General features: G+C 36.6%; 2 protein-coding genes across 2 annotated transcripts; one reads left to right on the top strand and one right to left on the bottom strand.

Annotated features, from left to right (window-relative positions):
- Positions 1-858: 858 nt before the first annotated feature.
- LOC133306003 (SPX domain-containing protein 4) lies at positions 859-4859 on the bottom strand. The gene is made up of 3 exons (XM_061506266.1): positions 4431-4859; positions 2379-2544; positions 859-1549 (listed from the first exon to the last, which is right to left on the bottom strand). The coding sequence occupies exons 1-3, from the start codon at positions 4707-4709 to the stop codon at positions 1059-1061; spliced, it is 936 nt and encodes a 311-aa protein (XP_061362250.1). The 5' UTR covers positions 4710-4859; the 3' UTR covers positions 859-1058.
- Positions 4860-11133: 6274 nt separating this feature from the next.
- Positions 11134-11961, top strand: LOC133306000 (uncharacterized). Its single transcript, XM_061506263.1, has one exon. The coding sequence runs from the start codon at positions 11134-11136 to the stop codon at positions 11959-11961; it is 828 nt and encodes a 275-aa protein (XP_061362247.1).
- Positions 11962-22519: the final 10558 nt, after the last annotated feature.

Below are 22519 nucleotides of genomic sequence, written 5' to 3'. Positions count from 1 at the left end.
TCTCCAGCTATTTGCACCGATACTGGGACACGCGATACGACACTCCAACACGTTAATTCTAAAAAAGGTTAAATTTCAATATTTTAATGACACATTTTGATATTAAATAATATTTTTAATTTATATAGTGTTTATTATATTTAATATTCAATAATTTAACAAAAAAATGAAACTAAACTTATAATACTCATCAATTTTTTAAAGAAACATAAAATATAAATATTTACTATTATATATTCAACTTGAAAATATCTTATACATTCCAATAAGATTTATTCGATATCTATTTTTAATTTTTATTATATCAGTTTGATAAAACATCGATCAATTTTTTCATGATATTTAATAAAATTTTAAATATTATAAATATCGGAGCGGAATATTAGAGTGTCGGACATGACAGTTCAAATTTTTCCAGAGTATTGGTGCAAGTAGGTCTCCAGTGCCAAATGTGCCAAATCTATTACCCTGGCACACAATAGCTTTTTTGCTTCAACTTTAAGAGACTCACAGGGAGTTATCTCGGAAAAACCAGATATAATTGACACATGCACCTATACAATTATTACTTGGTTGCTACTTTGTGAGGTGAAATTTGGATGTTACTTGTAGCCTTTATTTTTTATTTATGTATCTCAGACATAACCGAGTACAATTGTTTGATCCCATGCCACACCACACGTCAGATCTCCCATAATTTTATAACATAATCCAGAGGCACTGCTAAAGAAGTATCATTTTCTATAGTTAGATGCTAAAGAAGTATATCTCACGTTACGTCTAACTTATTGTATATTAATGTCACCACTTACCAGCACAATTTAAAACTTAAAACAACAAGAGTTACAGAGAAGCATAAAGGCATAGAAGTGAAGGGGCAAAAAGGCAGTGTTCAAGTATCAATTTACAAGTGAAATGCTAAACAAAGTGTTTCATTATTAAGCGTAATTTATTGTATATACGAACAAACATATACCACTACATTTAGTTTCAACCAACAAGGCTGAAAAAGCAATCCAAAAGAAGAGATAGGAAGCAACCCTAAAAGAAAAGTTGTCCTACACACAGTCAGTATCCTCTTTATCTGAGCCTTCCTCATTCTGCAAGGTAGCTGGAGAATTTGCTGCAGAGTTTTCAGCTGTTACAGCACCTGTATTATCATCATCATCTTGGTTGTTAAAGAGGGAAGAAAAGGAAAATGGATTGCATGTGGAGCTTGCTTTCTGAAGACCCTTTATGGCTCTCATAGCAGCAAGAGTGCTACGATATATATCCACAGTTTCCTCCCCAGGAGTTGAGGATGCCCCAGGTAATCCATTTGTTGCATTTTCGACGAGTGGTCTACTAGATTGATGGTCCGTAGGGGGAGTAGATTGAATTACTTCTGCTTCTAAGGGAAAGAGTAGTTCAAGATTTTCCTCGCATTGATGAACTAGCCTTGTGAGAGGCTCAGTAGTGAAAAAAGGTTGACGAAGAACAAGCTGTGTAAAAGGCAGACGCAACAACCTGCCAGTTCTTTTATCATACTTCTTCAAAATTTTAATTAGTCCTGTTGAAGTCAAAATATGTTAATGGCTTCAGAATCAACAATTACCTAACTGAAACCTCATCAGACATATATATATTCAAGAGAAAAGTGAAGCCACCCTTAACTTATTTGCATTTTGCAAAAAAGGCACCTTCATCTTTAACTTTGTCCCAAATAGTTCCTAATCTCCAGCTATTGTTATACTAAGTCGTTTTGTTAATTTAGAGTTTATGACAGCTAATAAATCCTTACCATTTATCCTTATCAAATCCAAACCACTTATTAATATCTTGAAATAAAAAAGCATATCTTTTTTTTTTTTTAATTTACTAAATTAAAAAGGACAAAAAATAAATAAACACAAGTTGATTTGTTATCTTCGTTTTCTTTGCTAGACCAATAAAAAAACACAAAACTTGAGACGTTCGTTATTTTTCTTAGTCCAGGAGAAGAAGACAATGTCTCAAGTTTTGAGTTCTTTGTTTCATATTTTTTTTAATTTAAGAAAATTTAAAATTAAGATAATATGATTTCTAAATGAAAATAGGAATCAATGGTTTGGATTTAAAAAGGATGAACTATTAGGATTTGTAAACCGCAAATTAACTCTAAGCTAAAAGAAGGGCCTATTGTAACAATAGTTAGAGTTTATAGACTAATTGGGATGAAGTTAAGGGTACCTATTTACAAAAGGCATAAGGTTTAGGGTGGCTTGTGCAGTTTTTCCTATATTCAAATATATGAATCATGTAATCTGCACAGGCAATATCAAGAAACCATGCTACTTCCACATTAAAGCGGTGACTTCCATACCATCAAAAGGACACATCAGATTAATTCGATGCTGTACCTGCAAAGTTTAAGGAACTGTAGTTTTTGAGGAGCACCATCTCGCCATGGATAGTGACCAAGTCCTTCCTGATGTCCATCATTTCTTCACTAAATTCACAGTCAGAGGTGTACATTTCACTCTGGCTGCTTTTTTCTTTAAGTCGTTCAATTCTTTCTTTCAGCTCCTGTTCAAAGTTGCAACAAAAATCAGGAAAGAAACAAAGCAGCGTGTTGTCAATCCAGTCTTTTAACCAAGTATTTGAACAGTTGGATTCAGTATACAATTCATAGTCAATTATTAATCCCCTACAGTAGGAAAGGTATATATCTGATAAGCTAAGCCTAGAGCCACTCTTGAAAATCACCAATCAAACATGTGTTTAGTGAACTATGCCATTGCAGATTCTGTGTCTTGCATTAACACTAGGAAAAATTTTGCACTAGAAGAGAGATTATATCCAGTTTTCCAGCTTGCAGGAAAAGCATGAGGAATCTAATATCATTAATGTTATTGATGATTAAATTGCATAGATTTAGATATGCTACATATTAGAATGATATATTTGTTCATTACATTTTCATTCCTAATAGTTACTTTATGTCATATATTTATAAATAAAAATAAAAAAAGATTTCACATTCATATTGATGAACACTTGTGAGTTGTGACAATCAAATTGTTTGAGGAAAATCACTCTAATCGGTAGGGTCACATAGGAGCTGCATATGTTGTAGAGAAAACAGAGAGAATGAATGTCAATTTTAAGCCATCGAGTTAGAGTTTAGACCATTGTCAACATTTATGAAGGCATATACTTACCATTTACCAACATTATAAATTAATCACCGATAGTGTCTTAAAATGAGTATTGAACCATGTGCCAAACAAGGAAGCCTAATTATGTTACTTGGTGTATTGCTTGGGCTCCAGTTAGTTAGCTAGCTACTAGGAGTAAGGACTCTGGGCCTTGCTTAGCTGCAGGTTTTATTAATCTTCAGATTAGGATAAGTTTTATTACACATGATTTATCTCTTTTCAATAGACAGATTGAGCTTATATAATGGGCTACTGTCCATATAAGAACACCATTTGCAACGGTAAGGTGGTTCCTTGAGACCAGAAGTTTACAAGTCCGAGTCTGGAAAACAACCTCTTAGCAAAAATTCAAAGATCAGGCTGTATACAATCGACCTTCACCCTTATCCTCAACAAGTCGGAATTTTCCCTTTTATGTGTGAGAGAGTTGCTACAAGAGTGTCTCCTCATATGTCCTAGCTGCAACCCTATTACTTTCATCTGCTACTCCCAGCAATTTGGATTAAGCTCAAGTCTGATAGGCTCAATTTACTATTAGATTGATTCGGCAACTGGGTACGGGAATATATCGGGTAGCTAGGGTAAAACCTAAAGTCTGCCCGACTATTGTATGTTAGAAATATAAATTGTATAGTAGGAATATAAACGGGTGGATGGTATTGGTTCTATTGAACCTTTCAACTAAAATTATTAAAAATTAATGTACCAATTTGTAAAATACTTGTATTATTCCCATATAGATTATTTTGTATAATTGCTAAAAAAATCTTCAACAACCCATGAAGTATCAGTAGGCATGTTGCTCAGCAGAACTGCCCACTAGAAATTTAAGGTTTCATATTCATTTAGTCAAAACAGGGGTGGAAGGGACTTAGTATTTTTCACATTGTATGTGTCTATATTTGATCAAGCCAAGAGCTTTCTCAATACCCAATTGTGCAAACACAGTTTACCAATTAGTAATTACCCATTTTGATCAAAATTAATAACAATGGATTAGTACCAACATATTATGTACATGTCACAACGCATGCCTATATATACATATGTATAGACAAAAAAAAATTAGGGTTTGATCAAGCCAAGAACTTTCTCAAATACCCAATTGTGCAAACATAATTTGCTAATTACCAATTACCCATTTTAATAGAAACTAATCAGAATCACAAAATGATTCAGTGGTACCAACATAACATGTTCATGCAAAGAAGTGAAAATAAAATAAAATAAAAATTGGAATTGGGAAATTAGAACCTGGAATCGGATAACAAACTCTTCCTCTTTGTCAACATAGAAATCATTGAACTTTTCAAGCTCTTCGTTGAGAATCCGAACGAACCAGGCCTGGAGGATTTGGGAAGAAGATGGTTGTTGTTGAAGAAGGTGATCAAGAGGAAGAAGGTTGATGGGTGTGGTTGTGGTGGGAAGGTGATGTTTGATGAGCTTCTTCAATGGCTTGTAGCATAGAAACTTGTCCCTCCATTCAGGGATTGTTTCTTCCAAATGGGTTTTGAACTCTTTACCGAATTTCATTGATGCTGAATGTTATCGGGTTGGATTGAATATCACAGTTGAAAACTCAAAAACTGGATTTGCCTTTGCATATTTGATGAATGAAACAGAGTGCTAAGTGCGAAGGAATCTAGGAATATTTATAATATTAGATAAGATTTGACAAATGACAAAACGAGCGACACGATATGATATGCTATGCGCTATAGGTGTGTGACTGTGTCCGGTGGAGGAGGGGGCTATCTCTCTTACAATTTACAAATAATAAAATAGAATAGGTTTAAATTTTAAAAAATATATTTAAAAAATAAATTATAGTCTTTTTTACATATCAATCTTATAAGGTCTGTCGATATTATATTATTTATTCTAAATAAAATTATTATTTTAATACATTTAAATAATAAAATAATATTATTTATTGAATATTTAATAGACTTAAACATGCTAACAGGGCATATGCCAAGGTTTATACTTTTTAGATATCGATAAAGTCAGACTTGTAATTTGGAGTCTACATAGACTAACAGGCCATGCCAGATCTAATTTTTTTTCCACATGTCTGATCTATTAAAGTAAAAGCCTAGCCTATGTAACAAGAAAAAAGTCAAAGTCTAACGTAGCCTATTTATACTCCTAGTTCTGTCCATCCGTATATATACATGCATACATTTTTTTTGGGATATATTTACCAACGATTAAATTTATTATTTTTATCATCAAATTTTAATTATTAATTTTTATTAATCTGTTGATTAATTTATTAAAAATTAATAATTAATTAAAAAACATCATCAATAAATTATATTCGTCAGATAAATAAAAATTAATGGTAAAAATTTAATGATAAAAATAATAAAATTAATTGATAATAAGTGGATTTATTATTATTATTATTATTATTATTCAGATGCTTATCTATTTGGATGATACTAATATCCTTCTTGCGATATAGGTTTTTGACACTAACCACAAGTTGTTTTCCATATGATTCGAATTGGAAACTTTTTAGTCTCAACAATTTACTTCTTGGACATAACTCACTTATTAGGTGTGCAGTGTGGCATCCCATGAGGTTGGAGCATTACAGGGGAGAAGTTATCTTATATTGTGGGATAAATTAAGCGGAGTCTATCAATTTTTTTTTAAAAAAAATGAGGCACATATTTTATGTGAGCGTAACATGAAAAAAGAATCTGATGTAACATAAGAGTATAATTTTCCTACAAATATTTATGGGTTCCATTTTTTTATGATTTTATAAAATTATTTTCTCATACAAAAAAAAATTATTATATACTATGGGTAGTACATAATTATAATGATAAAATTATTTTCTCTTTCCATCACACCAGCGGACAATATCTGAGAAGAAAGAAAAATAAAACAGCTTTAATATTATAATTATCTACTACTTACGTAATTATTTTTTTTGCATGAGAATTTTTTTCTAGCATAATTTTCAAATATTTATGTGTTTTTCAAAGCTATCAGGATGCGTCAAATATTAAAGGGTTTGGGTAGTTTGTACAATTTTATAAACTTAAATTTTATTGTCACTAATTTATTAAAAAAAGGGATAAAATTATTTTTTGAAACAATAAAATTATAGGGTGTTTTGATAATTTTATTTCATCTTGTAATATGCTTTTTTAAATGCTTTTTTTTTCCTTTTTAAAACTCCAAAATTTTAGAATTCGTAGTAGATATCTTTATCTCATATGATAGGAGTAACACTAAATCTTTATTTATATACATTATCATTGGGATCGAGTAAGAGAAAGAAGTTTTATAAGATTTTATTTATATGTAATGGTAAATATAATTAATAAATTAGAGACGTAAACGCAAATGAAATTAACGATTAGGATTGAAATTAACATTTATATCGGTATAATTTGATTTGACATTGAATTAATAATTGCATATTTTGAAAGAAATTTTTTTAAAAGAAAGCATAATGTATGGAAATATATTTTATATTTTTAATAATATAAATATGAAAAGGAGCTCTTAACAAGCTAGTTATGTAGTGATATTTTCTAAATATTTTCGGAATGAACTCTTTCATGCCACATATATAATGTCAAGTATGAGACTTTTAATCATTCGAGTACAAATTAAAGAGATAAAATAATGAATTAGAAAAAAAGTATAAAAATAATAATAATTAATTTATATCTGGACTCATAAAATCCTCTCATATATATATATATATATATATATATATATATATATATATATATATATATATATATATATATATATATCCTCGTGTCATACATTTAAAAAAACCCATTATTTTTTCTTTTATAATGGTGTTGCTTCTTGGTTAACCATTTTTGTTTGGAAGCATCTATCCTTTGATTAAAGCACTTTTGGCCCAAGTGAACCGTTGATTCCTTCTTGATATTATACGATTTTAGTGTTTGTTATAAACAAATTTTATTTTATTTTTGTCAACGCTTATAATGTATTAGACTATTAGTGCTATTATCTATAATATTATGACTCAATTTTTTTATTCAAAGCATATATTCTTAATAAAAAAATTTCTTAAATATTCTGTAATAAAATTTGATTATAAAATAAATTTAGACTGTTGACTAACCTATAAAATGAATATAATTAAAACATGGAGAGAGCAACAAAGAGTTGAACTCGAGTAGAGAAAGCTAAGGCCTCGGCACTTATCACGCCTATGTGCCACAGCGAGTGCAGCAAGATGACTCGTTCCTACTAACATGTCCCTCCATGATATGGCACATATAGGACATTAAGCTGTTGTTATAGTGACTTTTAAAACAGGGATAGCTTGTAACATCGATCCAGAGAATATCATATTATTTCTTAATTTTTTTTTGGTAAAATATTTCTTAAATCTTAAAGTGTATTCTAATAATAGTAATAATAATAATAAAAGAAAATCTAAGGAATTAAATTTAGAAGAATTATTTAATTAAAATTAACATCTTTCATTTATATAAACATGGATGTGAATTTGTACATAGACTTATACATGCTACATATTTCAAAGCAAAGTATACTTTCTAACCTACAGTGCTAGTTTACATCAATCCTACATCCTACGTCATATTACCTCACTTTATTATATATTTTACATCCTAAAGTCACACACTAATACATGATTCTCGTTTAGTCTAAAGTATATGCATAACCTTATCTGGATAAAATACAGATACGGCTCCCCGATTTCCCATCACAATGTAGTATTCACAATGGTCATCATAAAAATAAACTGTAATATTCCATCCTTCTTCGTAAAAATACAAGCTAGGCATCTGGAAAGGTTAGCAAAAGAAATAAAACGTAATAAAATTCTCAGTAATATTGAGATTTTATAACTATAACCATTCCAGTCGTAATAACGAACAATATCATTCTCTCAAGTAATTTCATAAAAAGAAATTATATCAGAAATAATAATAAATAAATAATAAATTGTGTAATATTTAACTGAAGCTAATTTAAATGCCCAATTTTTGTGGGTCTTTGCATGTGAAAGATTTTGTATGGCGGAGCTCAAGCTATGATAAGGCGTCCTTTATCCTATAACCGTTTGAACCCAAAACTTTGTGGTTCAGTTCATAACAATATCATACAGTTAAAATTTACACATTCTCTTAATATTTATTTGGTACCAAATAATTCACCAGTCAATAATCAACTTTAAAAAAATAGGTAATTATAAAGTTAAAGGCATGAATAAAATTAAGTAGAAAAAGAATTTTGAGAAAGGAACCTGGCAGAGTAACAGTACCGTTAAAAAACTTTTAAAAGAAAAGAAGAAGAATAAGAGAGAGGTTTTATCTCCCAATATTACATTTTTCCCTTCCTATATCTTCTCTCTTCTTCTCCCTCTATTTTTTTTTTCCCAAGCCGTAACTCCCTTTCCTTTTTCCGAATTCAGGTTATGTATATATAAGGCTTATTGTTTCTCAAGCTGCTTGAGATAACTTTATCTCCGGCCACTAACCGTACAAAGATGAATCAATGGTGATAAAGGAAGAGAGAGAGAGAGAAAAGAGAACCATAACTATTCAAAGGTGAATCAATTAATATAAGAAAATAAATAAATAAAATAACGTAGTTTTAAAATAATCGGAGATAAATATATCAAACAGCTTGAGAAATATTTTTCTCACACATATATGGGGAAGGATCCGTTTACAATTTTTTTTTTTTACAAATTACACTAAGTATGACCGGTCATACACTCTTTAATGAAGTATCATCGGTCATACTTAATGTAGTTTGTACAAGTTTGTAAACAAAAAGTTTGTAAATATAACATTTATATATATATATATATATATAGGTAAAATCATATCTAAAGATGATGTACGTGCAGCAATGATAGGTGTATGGTTATGGTTTCCCACATTTAATGCTTTCACCTTTTGTATGATTACAATTCCCCATATTAAATGCTTCAACCTATATATATAGAAAATTTGTCACTGCTGCACATAAAGCGGCTGCAGAAAAATCATGTTGCACATAAAGCGACTGCAGAAAAATCAAACCCATATATATATATATATAGGCACTCTGTTGATTTCGTTTTGACTACTTAGTCATTATATCATTGGTTTTTAACAAAACCAAATAGAATCTAACTAAATTCTTATCACTCTTGTTATGGACCTGAGCAAGGCCCATATTTTTGAGTGGCTCAGACGACTTAAAGCCCAGAGGTAAGTTCTATAAATAGAAGTTAAAGACCACATGTATGAATGATCCCTTTTTGACCTATTTTATGCAATCACACATCACACACACCACCCCCCATCTTGGCTAAGGCCGTTATATCGTCTGTCGTGATTTGTTGTCCCCAAGATACCTAAATCTATAGGTATCTAGAGAAAGCACTAGATCCAACATCAACAAGCTAACCTCTGGTTAGACACCTCTATCATTCAGGCAGAACATTGGCTTTGTCTGTGGGGAACGAACCCACGTTTCCACGATCACGTGGTTAAAGGTCAACAATCAAAATGGTGCGAGCAACTAGAAGCGGTTACCAGCAACCGGAAATGTCGAACCCTAGACATGAACTAATTCCCCTGATTAGGGAGGATCCAAGCGGGCGTCAGGTGCCCAACAACCATCAGCAAGAAGATACCAACGCTATTCATATCAGCGATGTACATTCTGACTCGACATCAACTCCAAGAGTTAACTCCCATGCCCCATATGTGGAAGGGTTATAGCCGATTGAAAGACAGGTTGTGAATGCTGAACAAATGCCAAAAGGTGCAAACAATGACCAGCGAGTGACAGATCTAGCCATTGTTGCGGTGCTCAGAAGGATGGATGAGATGGAGAGAAGGAATGAGCTCCAAAGAAAAGAAGATGCTAGGCACATCCGGGAGTTGGAATCGCAACTCTGGCAAGTGAGGAACCCGGATCCTGCACGAGCTATAACGCAAGTCATGACCGACTTGAGAATCACGAACCCTCGTCAGGGTAATGATAATCGAGGGGGGAGACTTGGTCATTTGAGGAACATTGACAGCCGAGGTCAAAGGGTAGTTACCAACTCAGCTCAAAATCCAAGGACTCGGCATGAAGGTAGCCGGGGTGGAGAGAGGAATCTGACACGACAAATGGAGAACTTCCAGCCTCAAGTTGACATACAACAAATCAGAAACCCAAATGATGTATCCGGGATATACAGGAAGAAGTACAACAGGGGGTAATACAAAGATAGTCCCTTCGAGAACGAGATTGTTGATGCACCCTTCCCGAAAAATTTAAACTTATCAGAACTCCCTAAGTATGACAGAACTCAAGATCCCCAGGTGCATTTAGATACTTTTGACACGACCATGTATATTAAGGGGATAGAAAAGCCTTTAATTACACGACTTTTTGCAACCACATTAACAGGAGCAGCTTAAATGTGGTTTTCATCATTGCCAGCCGGGTTTATCTGATCCTTTGAAGAATTTGGTTGAAGAATTTTGTTGAATTTTGCTACTAGCAAAAAACAGCCGAAGTCAGAGTTTGCACTAAGGAAAGTAAGACAGCAACCCGGTAAAACTCTACATAAATACTTGGACCGTTTTAAAGTGGCAGCTTTGCAGGTTTAAAGGTTATCTAAAAACGTTCACCTACACCTGGTGATAGCAGGGTTGCATTGATCCTCTAGGCTGGCTAAATCAGTCTACAAAGATCCGGCTCGAACGTTGCTGGAGTTCACAGCTCGGTCGAAGAAGTACCTTGAATTAGAACAAATGGAAATGGAGAACATGGATCAGAGGTAGAACCCAAATACGTTTGAAAATCTTGGGAATCAAAGACAAAATGATTTCCGGGGTAAAAAGCAAGAAGAAAGAACTCCAGTAAGAGGAAAGTTTGAAAAATACGCACCTCTTAATGCACCAGATCCCAAATCTGGAGGGACGTGGCCTCTACCAAGATGAAGAAAGTTGATAGACCTTGGCCGTTACTAAATCAGGCCGAGTTAGATCAATCTCGATACTGTGCATTCCATGATGGACTGGGGCACACAACCGATGAATGCTGGGATTTAAAAGACGCAATCGAAAGGTACATCAGGGATGGCAAGTTGCATCAATACCTTATAAGAACCCAAGGATGGAAGAACAACAGGAAAAGGAAAGGTCGGCCATTGAGCCGGACGAAAGAAAAAAGACTGAAGGAGGAAAACCGAGGTAAGAAGCCGGTCAGAGAAGAAGATGAGTTCGTAGAACCAGAGTTCGAATGTAACGTGATCAGTGGAGCCTTTGGTGGAGGAGGTGACACGATGAATGCTAAGAGGAAATACCTAAGGGAAGTGATATCAATCCAAGGGCGGCCCAAGTTCAAAGAAGAACCCAAACAACCAGAGCCACTGTTGCTATTCTTTACCAAAGAAGATCTAGAAGATGTAATGCCAAGACATGTTGATGGACTAGTCATAACAGGGATGTTAGTCAACTGTCGAGTCAAGAGGATCTTTGTTGACAACGACAGTTGCGCTGACATAATTTTATGGAAGGCATTCAAGAAAATGAACCTAGATGAGGAGGATCTGAAGCCTTGTAAAACGACCTTGATAGCATTCAATGAGCAGAATACCTCCCCTAAAGGATACATCGATGTCAAACTTACTCTCGGGTCAAAAGAGGCATTCAAGATCGAAAGGGTACGATTCATCGTAGCCGACTTCCTCTCAGAGTATAATATGATAATGGGAAGACTAACTATCCATAATTGGGATATGTTGGTCTCTACCAAGCATTAGAAAATGAAGATGATTGGCAAACAGAATACGGTGGTCACCATTTCTGGAGATCAGAGAGAATCTCGGGAATCCTACTTTAAGTCAGTTAGAGCGGTCGAGAAAGGTCCCATATCCTCAACCCAACTCAAAGAAAATGACAACAATGGCCAAGTCGGTCCAAGCCAGAAGAAATGAGAATCAGTTAACATGGTGGAATTAGACATGAGGGATGACACCCAGATGCCAAGGCCAGAACCTGATGGAGAATTAGAGGAAGTTACCATTGGGGGGCAAGGGCAAACCACGAAGATCGGCAAGGGGTTGAAGGATGACGTTAAAGACCTGCTAGTCAGATGTTTGAAAAACAGCAAGGATATTTTTGCCTGGAAGTCAACAAATTTTTTTGGAGTAAACCCTGCTTTCTGTTGTCATAAGTTAGGGGTGTACCCAGGATCTAAGCCGGTAGCTCAGAAGAAGAGGAAGCTCACCCTGAGCGCCGACAAGTGCTAGAAGATCACGTCAAGGAGCTGTTAGAGGCAGGGTTCATTCGAGAAATATAGTATACCACGTGGTTGTCTAACGTGGTGATGGTAAAAAAGCCAAATAGAAAGTGAAGGGTATGTACGAATTATACCGACCTAAATAAGGTATGTCCAAAAGATGCGTACCTTATGCCCAATATAGACCAGCTGGTTGATAGCTCGTAAGGATTGCAGATGTTATCCTTTATGGATGCTTACTCGGGATATAATCAAATTCCGTTACACCAGGATGATCAAGAAAAAATAGCGTTCATCTCGGATAAGGAAAACTACTGCTATAATGTGATGCCTTTTGGATTAAAAAACTCGGGGGCTACTTATCAATGGATGATGAACCACGTGTTTGCAGACCAACTAGGTAAAAGTGTAGAAGTGTATATAGACGACATGATAGTCAAGTCATTGGAGTATGTGGCGCATATTGAAGATTTGGAGCAGACTTTTGAGAAGTTAAGGTGGCACAACATCCGCTTAAATCCAGCAAAGTGTGCTTTTGGAGTTTATGCAGGAAAATTTCTTGGCTTTATGCTAACTAACAGAGGTATCGAAGCTAATCCGGACAAATGCAGAGCTGTTCTAGATATGAAGGCTCCTAAAAATAAGAAAGAAATACAGCAGTTAACAGGAAGGTTAGCCTCTCTTACCAGGTTCCTACCTCGATCTACAGAAACAGCATTACCATTCTTCAAATTACAAAGGAAGGAGGTACAGTACGAATGGACTCCGGAATGCGAAGTCGCATTTCAAGAGATAAAAATCAGCTAGCTTCTCCACCAGTTTTGACAAAACCAAGAGAGAAGGAAACTCTAATAATATATCTTTCTGTAGGTGATGTTGCTGTCAGTTCAGTTTTAGTGCAAGAAGATGAGAAAGGACAGCAGCTGATTTACTTTGTAAGTCGGCTCTTACAAGGAGCGGAGCTCAGATATCAAAAGTTGGAGAAAGTGGCATTTTCCTTGTTAATTTATGCTAGAAGGCTCAGGGCATATTTCCAAGGGCATGATATTGTTGTCAGGTCAGATCTGCCAATTCGGAGATCCTTCACAAGCCTGATTTAGCAGGTCGGATGATGAGCTGGGCTGTTGAACTATCGGGGTTCGACATAACTTTCGAAAGTCGAAAAGCAATTAAATCTCAAGCACTGGCAAATTTTTTCAGTGAGCTCACTTCAATCCAAACCGAGAGTTCGAGTAGCCCAGATATGTGGAAAGTATATGTGGATGGCTCCTCCAATTCAAAGGGAAGTGGGGTCGGGATCATCATTCAGAGCCCTGAAGGTATATCGATAGAATATTCAATGAAGATGGGTTTTGAAACATCAAATAACCAGGCAGAATATGAAGCCTTCATAGTCGGTCTTCAGCAGGCTAAGGAACTCAGAGCACAGAGGCTGCAGGTTTTTAGTGATTCTCAATTGGTTACCTCCCAAATTGCAGGGAGTTACCAAGCAAGGGGGCCATTGCTGACAAAGTATCTAGACACCCCCGGACAATTAATGGCGGAATTTGAAAAGGTGGATATCAATCACATTCCCAGAAACGAAAATAGCAGGGCTGATAAAGTTAGCAAGTACAAAAGGAAGAAGGAATCACAGGACAGTGGTTGAGTAGAGCATCCTAAAGCCCACTTGGGTTATGCAAATAACAAGGACTGATGATTGGCGTTTTAGCATCATGGAATACTTGGAAAAGGGGGTATTACCATCAATAAAAGAAGAAGCCAGGAAATTGGTCCGAGAAGCAGCCTTGTACACTGTGATAGAAGGAAAACTTTACAGGAAATGAGTTTTTTCACCTTTGTTAAAATGCCTGAACTCGGATAGGGCACAATATGTATTGGCTGAAATACATGAAGGAATAAACGAGTAGCATGTCGGAGAAAAAGCCTTAGCTCGAAAGGCAGTTAGAGCTGGCCATTTTTTGCCTTCAATGAACAATGATGCCAAGGAGCATGTTCAGAGGTGTGATCAATGTCAAAGGCATGGGAAGAACCTTCTAGCTCCCTCAGAAGAGTTAAACTTAATTACGGCTCCATGGCTATTTTTTAAATGGGGGATGGACCTTTTAGACCCATTCGTTGTAGCAGAAGGCCAGCTGAAGTGGTTTATTGTGGCTGTTGACTATTTTACAAAATGGATAGAAGTAAAACCAATGGCTACAATCACTTTGGCTAGGATACAACATTTCTTTGAAAGGAGCTTAATTTGCAGGTTCGGTATCCCGGCTGAAGTAGTCACTGACAACAGAACACAGTTCACAAGCAAATCCTTCCAAGAGCTGGTGGCGAACCTTCATATCTGACATCGATTTGCATCAGTAGAGCATCCCCAGACAAATGGATAAGCGGAAGCAGCTAACCAAGTCATTATAGAAGGACTAAAAAAGAGGATAGAACAGTCTGCCAAAGGAAAATGGGTAGAAGAACTATATTACGTACTTTAGGGGTACAGAACCACGATGCAGACTTCCACAGGGGAAAGCCCATTTAGGTTGACCTATGGATGCGAAGCCATGATTCCAGTGGAGTTAGGAGAACCGTCCTGGAGGAGAGTTCAGGTGTTAGCACAAACAGAAGAAGAAAACAGTAAGAAAATGGCAGTGGAGCTGGATTTGATAGATGAGGTCCGGGTTATGGCTCATTGCAGAAACTTCGCAGCTAAATAGCTCGTTGCTAACTGGTTCAATAAAAAGGTGAAGCCCAGATCATTTATGGTAGGGGATTTGATTCTTCGAAGAGCAGACGTCGGAGGTTGTAACGCGGTTGAAGGAAAGCTAGCTCCAAAGTGGGGAGGGCCGTACAAAGTAAAGGAAAAGCTTTTAAAGGGGGCTTACATGTTGGAGATTCCACAAGCGAAGAATTTAAAAGAAAGTGGAATGCAGACAAATTGAAGAAGTATTTTAGCTGAAGAGCAGAAAGATATTTAAATTTTACTTTGTAATTTCAAACTCGGTTATGAGTAAGTTGAATAAAGCAAGCATTCATTTCTTCAGAAATTTGATGTTTATCATAGAACCGCGGTATTGGAACTCGTCTTGCTAAAATAGCAAGATCGTGAGTTCTATCTAGGCATTAAAACTGAGGTATTGGAACCCGTCTTTCTAAAACAGCCAGATCGTGTTCTAGCCAGACATTAAAACCGAGGTATTGGAACCTGTCTTGCTAAATAGCAAGATCGTGAGTTCTAGCCAGGCATTAAAGCTGAGGTATTGGAACCCGTCTTGCCAAATAGCAAGATCGTGAGTTCTAGCCAGGCATTAGAACCAAGGTATTGGAACCCGTCTTGCCAAAATAGCAAGATCACGAGTTCTGGCCGAGGTAACAAAACTTCGATATTGGAACCTGTCTTGCAAAATAGCAACATGTGAGTTCTAACTGAGATAAATAAACTTGAAAAATAAGAGGACACCCTTAAATTTTTAGGTTCTTGCGAATAAAGCGAGGATATTGCTAAAAATGGAAATACTGAATAGCATAAAATAACCCTGATCAGGTTAGTAAGCTATCTAAAAATCAATCAATGACGAGTTAAATGTATATTCAAATGCATATGGCATGGTAAAATATGCGATGTTCATCATAAATCAAAACAGGACTTTTCAGAGTCATTGCAAAAAAATACAAAATAAACCGGCATCCTGGTCCTTCTTTCAAACTACTGATCGTCACTCCGCAGCATCTCCCCAACCTCGGCCTCAAACTCCTGCCCAGCGGCCTCAGCTTCTAGAGTAATGGTCACATTCTCAGGTACATCCAGATTTGGCTCAACTCGAGGAGGGATATAGACTCCACCCGGATGTAACCAAAACAATCCAATTGATCAGTCTTCAATGTTACTTCAGGATTAAAGCACTTCATTTGGTTGATAGCATTATTAAACGCAGAACCAACATCTTTCTCCAATGCGGCTTGACTAAAGTCATAATCAGACTGCAAATCCTGAAGGTTGGATTTTAACTTGTCATTATCCAAAGCCAAATCCGTAATTCTTGATTCCTTTTATGCTAGCAAAGCTAATTTTTCTTTGAAGTAATTGACGATAGCCTCTTTGTCAGCATCAAGGTCAAAAGAATCTGATAGAAATTTCAAGTCGGATTTGGATTGCTCCAAAGATGACTTCAATTCAGCGGCAGCAACTGTTAAGTTTTGAATTTCCTGGACTGCCTTGTCACGGTCAACCCAGAGTGCATCTCTATCAACAGAAAGTTTTGTATGCTTCTCCAACAGCAAAGAGTAAGGCTTCAGTAAGAAGGTCGCCTTAAAAGCATATAACTCGGCCCTCTGTAGTTCCTCCATTTCGGTTCTCGAAATGACCCCAGACCCAAAAAATGCGGGCAAGGGACGAGTAACACCTCGGAGTTCAGTAGCTTACCTGGTTCCTATAACGCACCTCTCCTAAGTCCGGCTGGGAGAGCAGGAGGAATTAGGGTACCACGATCCACAGATACCACGGCACGAGTGGTACCTCCAGTGCCTTCAGCAGGAGAAGCTTGGTTACAACCAGAATCCAACAATTGTTAGCATCATTAGTGAGATCTAACACCGATATATTGGGATTAGCAGTCGGGATAGAAGAAGTGGTAGCCATAGAAGGGCTAACAGTTCTCTGCCTTTTAGCAGCTGGAGGAGGCCGAGCTGCAGCCTTTCCTCATAAAGATAATATGTAGTCAGGCTCTTCTTCCATGTTGGGATCCATGTTGGAATCTGTAAATCAAACAAGAACAGTTAAAATAGGAAAGAAAAATAAGAGTTAAAGACAGATAAAACATTGAAATAGGTATACTAGTTTGGTTCGTGTCGATCTGTGATTTGGCTACCAGGGAGGCCGAACTTAAATGACCCTGGAGTTCACATGAGCCAATAAGGTCTTAGCATTGACCCTGTCTTCCCCTGATAGTCTTAATTTAAAGTCAGACGACCTACACAGGTGATGTTCCTGAGACCAGCAAAGGGGAAACTTTCCTTCTCCATCCTCTCCAATGAACCATGGTCTCTCTCCAACTTTGACAATTACTTTGAAGTACGAGCCCTTGAAGTCTTTGAAGGAGTCATTGTAAACGGAGAACAATTTCCTTGAACGTCTACTAGAACGACCTCGGATGCTGGTCCATCCTTTGAATTTAGGAGGCTCAGAACCAGTGCGGGGAGTATACACGTTGAAGAAATAAAAAAAGAGAGGAGAAGTGCAAGGCAAGGACAAAGATGCACACAGTTGCTCGAAAGCAATGATATAAGCCCAACCATTAGGGTGGATCTGGGTTGGAGAAAGGAGAAGGTGATTTAAAAGTTGTATTTGGAAGGGAGAGAAAGGGAATCGAATACCAATCTTGGTTATGAAGTCACGATAAAAGAAAAAAGAATGCGGCTCTTCGCGATTTCGGCCTGAACAAACAGGCTCATCATTTACAGGACAGAAAGTATTAAACCCAACTGGGTTACCTATCGGAAGCTCGGATACCTCTTTAGTAGACATGGTGGACCTAAAGCTCAGAACTTCCTCTGTTACCTATGGAAATTGTCTTCGAAGATCTCTACTGATAGGGGTAGAGCCCTGCTCAGCTTGGGTCACTTCGGCTTCTTGTCCTTGGCTGAATGAGGGATTTTCCACATTTAATTCTACAGAATGTGACTCCATAAATACCTAGAACAACAACATGAGAGGATTAAAAGCAGGAAAAGTACGTAGCAGGAAAAGTACGTACCTGAACTAAACAAACTACTATGGGAAGAGCTGGAAGAGTCATTAGAGGCAACCAAAGGAGCTAGGGTAGATGAGCCGAGATGGTGTGAACAACTACCTAATACTAGATCGGCCATGAAGTCATTCCCCTTTTCAACAAATTGGGCACTGAGATAAACACAATTAAAGCAAGGGTCTAGATTCCTACCACCCAGATTAATTGTCGCGGCTTGAACAGGAAGAGGACAAGCAGGGTTATAATTTGAACTTGGGGATGAATATAAAGAGGTAGAGGTTTGACCTAGGGTGTGAGTAGTACGTTTTGATAATCCCCCTGGATTACGGAAGATGCCTGGGTTGAATCCTCTAGTTAAAGGACGAGATGAAGGTGCTCCCCTACTTCCACTTCCTCGATAGCCTCCTAGTAGGGCGGCTTGAGTCTCTTCTTCAGTCCGAGGTCTACCAAACAGCCAAAACCTCGGACCAGGAGACAAACTCTGGATAAACCTTTTTTCTTCTTCTGCGTCCATCTCATCACTACGGCCAAAGCCACAAGTGCAAGTGGGTTTTCCCCGACCAGTGGAATTTCTCTCACTCATAGTAAGAGGAGTTTTCGAAGTGAGGAACATTGAAAAATAACAATAACGAGAAGTTCTATGCAAACAATGCAATGCATGCTAAGTACAGTAAATAGTGAATGATCATAGGAACAGAGGCAAACTGGATATATTCAAAACATGAGATGCAGCAGCGCTAGAAAAATGGCATGTTCATAGCATACAGTGAAAGAAAATGATAAAAGTGAAAAACAACGTGAAAGAAGGAAAGCAAGATAATAACAAGAAAGGTGAATCATAGACCATACCTGAAACAAGATTTGAAGAGTTGTGAACGTAAAGCTGATAAGATGGAAGACGAAAGAAAAGCTGAAGATGGCAAGCGAAAGAAAATCCAGAAGGAGCAAAGGCAGGAGCAAATCAACAGATACCAAGATATGAAAGTGTGAAGAGGGAAACAAAGTTGAATGGGTATAACCCGCGAAACGAAAGGACAGGGATAAAAGAGTAAAATCACTTGTAGATAGGACAGTTGAGGGACGTTCTGACTGTTACAAATTAATGAGAAGCGACATGGAAGGGAGTAGTGGCACACGCCGCGTCTATCAGGGAAAGCCACGTGGAAAGTGGTTATCATTACATGAGAAGAAAATCATTGCATGGGAGGAAAATCATTTCTTTAAAAGAGAAACTGTTGTCGTGATTCAACCAGGATATCTCGGTTAGTAATTTGATTAAAGATGAAAGCTCGGATAAAACCTTTATTCGTGCTTAGTTGGAGTATCTCGGCTATGGCCTGGATAATCGAATTAAAAGAGGAGTGTGAAATGAACCAGGGCAAAAATGAATCTGGGATAAACATCCATACGGAAGAAGACGACTTACACACCTTGGCACCCTGAACTATCAGTCTACCAGGCTGGGGGGCAACTGTTATGGACCTGAGCAAGGCTCATATTCTTGAGAGGCCCAGACGACTTAAAGCCCACAGGTAAGTTCTATAAATAAGAGCTAAAGACCACAGGTATGACTGATCCCTTTTTGACCTATTTTATGCAATCACACAGCACACACTTCACTCCCCATCTTGGCTAAGGTCGTCATATCGTGTGTCGTGATTTGTTGTCCCCAAGATACCAAAATTTGTAGGTATCTAGAGAAAGCAATAGATCCAATATCAACAAACTAACCTCCGATTAGACACCTCTGACATTCTGGCATAACACCTCTAACTAACAATTAGCAAATAAAGATGATGTCATGTTTAGGGAATATTTCATTATCTATAGGCACTCTGTTGATTTCGTTTTGACTACTTAGTCATTATATCGTTGGTTTTTAACAAATCCAAATAGAATCTAACTAAATTCTTATCACCTCTAACTAACAATTAGCAAATAAAGATGATGTCCTGTTCGGGAAATATTTCATTATCTACACGTGGTTGCCTTGCAATCTTATAACATGTATATATATTTCTATAATCAGCCACTATATATGCCTGTTTGGGAATGAACATTTATATCTAATGTAACATCCCCGTCTCGAGTCGATTCAGTTAACACACATATGATACTAAACATGATCAGCGAAAGACTTAACTTAAGAAAATACGAGCTAACTTTTTCTTTTTTTCCTTTTCACATGATATATAATATTGCATACTTTTTCTAGTTTACATTTCATTTAATGGAGACGAAAATCGGACAGAGTAACGGCTGAAAACTGGACAAATGGAGATTTACGAATCTCACTCTCAAGGTATCCTAATAAACAATTTATACAATCTATGATTTTTGAAATATCAGATATCCATCAAGGATCACATACTCATCCATGGGCGTATGCATAATTTGGCTCCGTGCAACTAAATCTAACAGCTTGCATAACCAACAGATACACATATCTGAATATTACTCATTATATAAGCATGCTTGAATACACAAATGTACATGCATCAAAAGGAAAAACATGCACAAAACATATACAGGCCATATACAAAATAACGGATCAGACATCATGATCCCCAAAACGAATGGAATACTAAAGCAAAATAATAATCCTCCAAAATAGTAGTAGCATACGGCTACCCAAAATCCGGTCCACGAATGCACTTTATCCACGGGTCGTATCCCTGCCACGTGAAGGCTCATCGGCAATCTGTACACCTGAAGTGATGTCCTCAAACGGGGTGAGATAACAAATCTCAATAAGCTCCAGGTTTATAGAGAAATCTCCATACCCTGGGCCCACTCCTGCATGAAAGTCAGATACAGAGTATACAAGGCATCATATAAACAAATATCATAACTGAACAAAACATATATACATATCTTATCAGAGGCGTACGCAGCCATTCCCAAGGGAGGACCCCAAGCGGAAATCAACGCACATGTTCCCAATGGAGGACCCCAAGTGGAACCAAACATATAACAGAGGTGTACACAACCAGTCCCAAGGGAAGACCCCAAGCACACATCAGTGCACATAGAATCAATGGCCAAAGATCATTACAGAAATCACATCAAAACAAAATATATCATATTATCATATAGCTCTAGATGAATGCATCTATACAAAGCATCAAATATAATCATACAATCCAACCATAGTCCACTAATCACGGTGGGGCACATAGATAGGAGATAACTCATTAAACATAGAGTTTACCTCTTGGAGCTTTTACAATATTCTTACTTGTTGCATAATTCACTTATCTTGCTCCAAAAGAATCCAAATGTTCGCAATCCCTAGGCACACCTAGAGAAGGAATTCAACATAAAACTCAATAAAATGATATAATACCATGTAAATATACAAGACACACACTTTATTGTTTAATTTTTTTTCTTATCAATTCTTATGCCAATATTATGCTATTCATACAAGTCATAACCAGTTTTCTTTTTACTTAACCATATTAGACAATTCAACACAAGTCATGCAATTCATACTGTATGAATTGTTTATTCTTTTATTTCTCAAACATATAAAAGTAATATATTTTTTTACGTATAAACATCTTTTCTTTGTTAAAAAATTATATGTACAATCGAAATTATTCAAAAAGAGGTATGGTGGAACGAAGGCATTATCAAATTGAAACGTTTAGGTAACCTCCAAGGGTAGCTCAGTTGGCAACTGAGCTCCCAAGGGTTTCCTTGAGTAAAGGATTCAAACCCTGCCTCAAGCAAATTTTGGGAAAATCTTTGGGGGCCAGAGGATGTGCCTCCCTCTTCGATTGAGGGATTAGTGTCATCCTTTCTCTGGTAGCGAAGCTCAATGCACCCGCTGTTCTAATGAGGGGCTAGCCTACAGGGTCGTACCTCGAGGGCAAGGCGACCAGAGGAGGTTGAATGGGGATACCTCCAGGTTATACCAAAAAAAAATTGAAACGTTTAGGTAGGATGCTTCACAAAATTTAGTGTGAATCATTGATATAAAAGAGAAAAAGAAGGAAAGAAAATGAATACTATTACTTTTATATTTCTAGTATATATTTCTAAATGCTTGTTGTACACAAGATATCAAACTAGGAACTTTTCAGGTTGACTTGGTATGCATAAAAATGTTTAAGACTTCAAAACTATAATTTTTCCACATTAAAGAATGAACATACAGAGGTAAATGAAACCATTAAAATTTACAATGATGGTGTTGAGTTAAAGATGAGAAAAAAAGAAAGAATACTTAGCTTAAAGGAGTAACCATCAGCATTCATCTAGTTTGTGTATTGTGGATGCACACACAGAGACCAAAACTCGTAAGGCGATACAAAGATCAACTCGGCTTCTGCATTTGAT

This window comes from Gastrolobium bilobum, unplaced genomic scaffold, assembly GCF_033153095.1.
Source record: "Gastrolobium bilobum isolate Gb01-03AN ecotype WA unplaced genomic scaffold, APGP_CSIRO_Gbil_v1 utg36576, whole genome shotgun sequence".
Taxonomy (NCBI): domain Eukaryota; kingdom Viridiplantae; phylum Streptophyta; class Magnoliopsida; order Fabales; family Fabaceae; genus Gastrolobium; species Gastrolobium bilobum.
This window is presented reverse-complemented; position numbering and strand designations above follow the sequence as displayed.